The sequence below is a fragment of the Sus scrofa genome, unplaced genomic scaffold, assembly GCF_000003025.6.
Source record: "Sus scrofa isolate TJ Tabasco breed Duroc unplaced genomic scaffold, Sscrofa11.1 Contig1914, whole genome shotgun sequence".
NCBI lineage: Eukaryota > Metazoa > Chordata > Mammalia > Artiodactyla > Suidae > Sus > Sus scrofa.
In genome coordinates this window covers 2,104,538-2,110,158 of record NW_018084979.1, presented here as the reverse complement: position 1 = coordinate 2,110,158, position 5,621 = coordinate 2,104,538, and the positions used below count along the sequence as shown (strand labels likewise).

Here is a 5,621-nt window from a genome sequence, read left to right as displayed (position 1 = left end):
CGCTAGGGGCTGCCTTACGGCACGGTCGCAAAGCCCGAGGACGGGGACAGCGCGGCCGATCGTGCTCTTTCCCCGCGTGTGACCGGCTGCGAGGACGGCCGTCGGCTCGGGCGCGGCCGGGTGGCCGCCTGCTCCTGGGGCTCAGCCGTTCCAGGCTGACTCGCCAGACGGCCAGCGGCGGGCTTGGTCAGGGTCGGGGTGGGCGCGGAAGCCGGAAGACCTTTTCCCAGGGCGAGGGGCTGTTCGGCCCGGGGGCGGAGCTGCCGGGCCCAGGCGACGGCGGGAGCTGCGGCGGCGCGGGGCGTCGGCGGCGGAGTGCGCGATGGCGCGGGCGGCGCAGGTGAGCGAGAACCAGGCGGCGGCAGCCTTCCCTCGGCGCGGGCAGCAGGCGGGCGACCCCCGACTCGGCGCCCTTCCCCGTTGTGGCCGGGCCGGAGTGGGCGCCGCCCCAGCCCTGGGTCCGACGCGGGCCGGCCCTGGTTTCCGAGCCGGGCTCCCCGCAGCCGGCCCGGCCCGAGCCCCCTCCCTCCTCGCCGGCTCCCAGGCCCGGCCGAGCGCGGCCGCCCCCTCCCCCGAGGGCCATTGTGAGGTCAGGGCGGGCGGGTGCGTCGTGGGGTCCGGGCGAGACGCCCGGAGCGGCCGCTGCGGCCAGTAGCTGCCGCTGCCACTGCCGGCCCCTTCACCGGCTGCCCCGTTCAGATCTAGCCGGGAGGGGTGAGAGGGATGCAGCTGGGGGCCCAGCTCCGGAGCCGCACCCCGTAAAGGGCTGATCTTCCATCTCGCCACTTCACCCACGGGAAGCCAAGACCAAACCAGCTTAGACCTCTTCTGGGTAAAGTGCTGGGAGGGAAGGGCGGGCAGGGAAGGGAAGAATCGAGGCCGCCTGCTCTCCCTGGGCCTCCAGAGGCGTGTTCTCGGCTCGGACACCCAGAAGGGATTGGTTTCACTTGAGTACCCGGCCCCCTCCAAAGAGCTGATCGATAGAAACCCAGGAGCATGAAAAAAGTGCGTTGAGCCATTCTGGATTCCTAATGTGAGGCTAGTGAATGGATTGCTCAGAGTTGTCACATGCTTGTGCGATGTATTTCGGAGAAGGGGCAGGAGCATGATGGGGCCTGGGGAGGTACTAGGCCTCCAGAGCCCAGGGTGGTGCTTTGACAGTCCCAGTCGCCTTTCCCGTGGAGCCCTATGCCACTGTAGAGGAGATGTTAGAAGGGCTCAAAGGATGGAGAGGACGGTAGAAGCGGGGACTTGGGCGGTGTCTGCGAACCACTGGTGTTTGTTTCAGTGGCTCGGTTCCTTTTGTTTACTTTTTCCGGAAATTAGTCATAGCTCTTTGTAATGGGGTGAGAGGAGGGCCCTGCTTAGACGTACTGACCTGGAAGGTTAGCAGAGCTACCACAAAGGTGCCCTGCCGCGCCAAAAAAAACAGCTTCCAGTTTTAAGACCTCAGATACCTGCACCTTTTCCAAAATGTTCAGCTTCATGCCATACTTATGATGGCATATGTTGTTTGTTCTCTCTTACAACTGAGGAAACTTGAAGTTCACAGGCCCAGAGCTCCGGCTCCTATTTCCACTCGGCAGTAGCCCTGGTCTCAACCTCGGTGCAGCTGTTTAGCTGTTTTCATGAGAGGGAATTGATGAGTCGCTCTGATTTCTGTGCTTGGATTTCTTCTCCTTTGGACTGCAGTAGCCAGCCTTTTTTTTCGAGCCTGTCTTTTTAGAATGAGAACTGTAGAATGAATTGAATATGTGATTACCATGCTGCAGGCTTTGTAGTGTAATGAGTTATCGTTTTTGCCATCTTTTAGTGCTTGTGAAACTGAACACAACCAAAGTATGGCGATGGGAAACCAGCATCCTTCTATAAGTCGGCTCCAGGAGATCCAAAAGGAGGTAAAAAGCATAGAACAGCAAGTAACTGCTTTCAGTGGCCTGTCAGACGACAAGACGTACAAGAAACTGGAGAGGATTCTAACGAAACAACTCTTTGAAATAGACTCTGTAGATACGGAAGGCAAGGGAGATATTCAGCAAGCGCGGAAGAGGGCGGCCCAGGAGACGGAGCGTCTTCTCAAAGAGCTGGAGCAGAATGCAAACCACCCCCACCGGCTCGAGATCCAGCACATTTTCCAAGAAGCACAGTCCCTGGTGAAAGAGAAGATCGTGCCCTTTCACAGCGGCGGCAGCTGTGTGACGGAGGAGTTTGAAGAGGGCATCCAGGACGTCATCCTGCGGCTGACGCGCGTCAAGACGGGCGGCCGGACCTCCTTGCGGAAGGCGCGGTATCACACCCTAACCAAGGTCTGCGCCGTGCAGGAGATCATCGAGGACTGCGGGAGAAAGCCGCCCTCGCTGCCGCTCTCCGCCGACGCGCACCCCTCGGTGGCCAAGATCAACTCCGTGATGTGTGACGTGAACCGGGCCCGAGGCACGCTGATCGCCCTCCTGATGGGCGTGAGCAGTGACGAGACCTGCAGGCACCTGTCGTGTGTGCTCTCGGGGCTGATGGCGGATCTGGACGCTTTGGATGTGTGCGGGCACACGGAAATCAGGAACTATCGGAAGGAGGTGGTGGAGGATATCAACAAGCTGCTGAAGTACTTGGACTTGGAGGAGGAGGCAGATACCACTTACGCCTTCGACCTGGGCCAGAACCACTCCATTCTAAAGATAGAGAAGGTCCTCACGCGAGTGAGAGAAATAAAAAACGAGCTCCTCCGAGCCCAGAATCCCGCCGAGCTGTACCTGAGCTCCAAAACGGAACTGCAGGGCTTGATCGGTCAGCTGGACGAGGTCAGTCTTGAGAAGAACCCCTGCATCCGGGAAGCCAGGAGACGGGCGGTGGTTGAGGTGCAGACTCTCATCACCTACGTGGACCTGAGGGAGGCCCTGGAGAAGAGACGGGCCCTGGCCAGCGCGGAGCACCCCTCGCTCGCGGCCGTCTGGACCATCCTGGGGCACTTGTCAGAGATCCAGGAGGAGGTGCTCGCCTTCGACGGCAACCGAACCGATAAGAACTACATCCGGCTGGAGGAGCTGCTCACCAAGCAGCTGCTGGCGCTGGACGCCGTCGACCCCCAGGGGGAGGAGAAGTGCAAGGCTGCCCGGAAGCAGGCGGTGAAGCTGGCCCAGAACATTCTCAGCTATCTGGACCAGAAGTCTGACGAGTGGGAGTACTGAAACGCCGGGGCCACGGTGGTGTTTCTCGCTGTGCACTTCACAGAGACCTCTGTGTGTTCGTGGAGGGCGTTTGGTGCGTCGAGGCTACATGTGACTTTTGCACATGCGTACGGCAATCTCAGTATTTATGATTTAAGCAAATTATATGCGGTATCTCTGCTGCTCTCGATGTTGCAGAACAAATATTATAGCGTATTAACTTTTCCATTTGGACTGTTACCTGTACGTCGTGGTGTGGTTTTTTGGTTTTATTTTTTAAATCAAAATGGAATGGGGCAGCTTTTAAAGAAAATGTAACGGGCTGTTCGAGCATTAAAATGCGGATACTTCAGGAGCTAGAAATAAACATAGAACCTTAACGTGATAAATACCAGGACAATTATGAGAAAGGGGGGAAGCTTTGTTTAAATGGAAGGTCCACAGCGCAAAAGCAGTACAATGAGATGTTGTATTTTGCTGAATAAAGCAGGATTTTTTTTTCATTTGTAAAATCTGATTGGTCCCACCCCATTTAGTAGGGTAGGAATTTCTGTTTTTTGTATCTGTTTTTCCAGATAGTCTGTTCTTTCAGAAACATTTTGTTGAAATACAGTGTCTGTATTTCCCCCATTCTCTGAGTATAGAGAGGGGAGTCTTATTGTTGTGCGTAACATAAATTATGGAATTACTAGCAAAAAACCTTTGAGGCTGCATTGAAGAAGGGATAAGACACCAGCTCCTACCTTCAAGCTGTTTCCGGTTGTAACATCCGAATTTACAGTCTCCCTTAGAAATGAGGAAGGATGGAAACATTTAAGTAAAGTTAATGGACCTTTAAAAAAAAAAGGAAATGCCCAAAGCCATAGTAGGATAAGGAAGACTGGAGATTAGTCAGCAGTGATTAGGTTATGCCCAGAGGAGCAGCTGTGTCTGCGTGCAGCTTGCAGTGGGCTTGTTGTTCAAGGCCGCGTGCCAGACAGACTCCATCAACATCCCCGGTGCCCCGCAAGCAGACGTGTCAGCAGCCCCGAGGGACCGGGTGCGGGTGCGGGTGCAGGTGCAGGGGGGCTAAGCTGAGCTCCTTCCCTCGCCGGCAGGCGGGAGCTTCTCGGGCGCCGGGCGGGGCCAGCACAGTCTGTCTGTCTGTCTGCGTGAGATTGCTTTTCCTCTGCTGAAGGGTGTACGTGCTTCTGTTCGTACCTTTTGAGGATCCAGTTTTGAGGTTGCCTGTTAAGGTGAACAGCGGAATTGCCCGCAGCTCTGAGGCGCCTTGCTGACATGCTGTCCCCGAATCGGACCTGCGACCCCTCTGCAGTCGCCTCTCACAAAAGCAGCACCTCAGAGGACATCCTGGGACCGCTACAGTAATGTGCTGTTTTTTCAGGGGTAGTTTGATGACTTTGTAAATAGCTAAGAATAAGATAAAGGAATGGCCCCGAATACCTAAAAGATGGACAAGCGTAGCCCTAAAACCATTCACTGCGTCTCAGTGCTGCCCAAGAGTTACAAGCCCTTGAGCCCTTCCTCCTAGGAAGTCGTGTGAGGGTTGTGATCCTGTTTCGTAAGTGTGAGGTGCCCTTAAAATCCGGAAGGGCTTTCAGCTCCAGCGCTGGCACAGTCGGATCCCTGGGAAATGGAGGCTGTGCTCTGACTCGCTTCAGACGCCAGGCCTAGACGTCGCGTGAACCTCAGACTTGAAGGTGGAGTGCCAGCTTCCTTTCCAGGCGTCACTGCTCCTGAAGCAGGGCCTCCCCTCTCACTCATCTTCCAGTGTGAGCTCTGCAGCCCGTGGGGCCCGGGCCGCCGGAGCGTGTGCGAGGGGACACGGGGGACACGGGTCATCTGGGAATGACTCTGGTCACTGAAATCAACCGATGAACCTGAGTGACTGCTGAGGCACGACGTCCCCTAGGGCTTTGTACCTGGTCATTCTAGTCCCTTAATGAGCCCAAGGGACACTGTCCCTGGTTGGGAGGCCTGTGTTCCTGGGGGCATGTAATTTTTAAACTGGGCTCGTTGCATTTGTATGATCTCACATGAGGAGAAGCTGTACTGGAAGTTCCACCTACCCCCTAAAATGTTTGGCCTCGGGTCTGCATTAAACTGTCTCCATGTTCGTGCAAAAAACGGCTGGGAGTGTTTGCTTTCTCTGCAGCCAGCCAGCACTGCTTTCAGGTCATTCTTCACCCACGTAGATTACTCAGCCTGCAAGCAAGTAGTTACGGAAATAAATGTAATGACTCTCTACTGAGTACAATGTAATGCTTTATTTTGCTAAAATGCCTGGGTATAACATATGTGACACAATTTAGCGTATTTCAAAAGTTTAGCCAGTTTTGGTTTTTTTTGTCTTTTTGCTATTTCTTGGGCCGCTCCCGCAGCATATGGAGGTTCCCAGGCTAGGGGTTGAATTGGAGCTGTAGCCACCGGCCTACACCAGACCCACAGCAACGTGGG

The 5,621-nt window shown here is 55.5% G+C and overlaps 1 protein-coding gene across 2 annotated transcripts; it reads left to right on the top strand.

Annotated features, from left to right (window-relative positions):
* Positions 1-22: 22 nt before the first annotated feature.
* Positions 23-5,415, top strand: BAG5 (BCL2 associated athanogene 5). Of its 2 annotated transcripts, none has more exons than XM_021081512.1 (2): positions 23-340; positions 1,814-5,409. In XM_021081512.1, the coding sequence occupies exon 2, from the start codon at positions 1,842-1,844 to the stop codon at positions 3,183-3,185; it is 1,344 nt and encodes a 447-aa protein (XP_020937171.1). In that variant the 5' UTR covers positions 23-340; positions 1,814-1,841; the 3' UTR covers positions 3,186-5,409. The 2 variants fall into 2 exon arrangements, with proteins under 2 accessions (XP_020937171.1, XP_020937170.1); XM_021081511.1 differs by lacking the exon at positions 23-340 and adding an exon at positions 359-832 and having other exon boundaries at positions 1,814-5,415.
* The last annotated feature ends 206 nt before the right edge of the window (positions 5,416-5,621 follow it).

What these genes read in the sequence shown, in the direction of transcription:
- BAG5 (XM_021081511.1), top strand. Translation starts at nt 1,842, where the DNA reads ATGGCGATGGGAAACCAGCATCCTTCTATAAGTCGGCTCCAGGAGATC.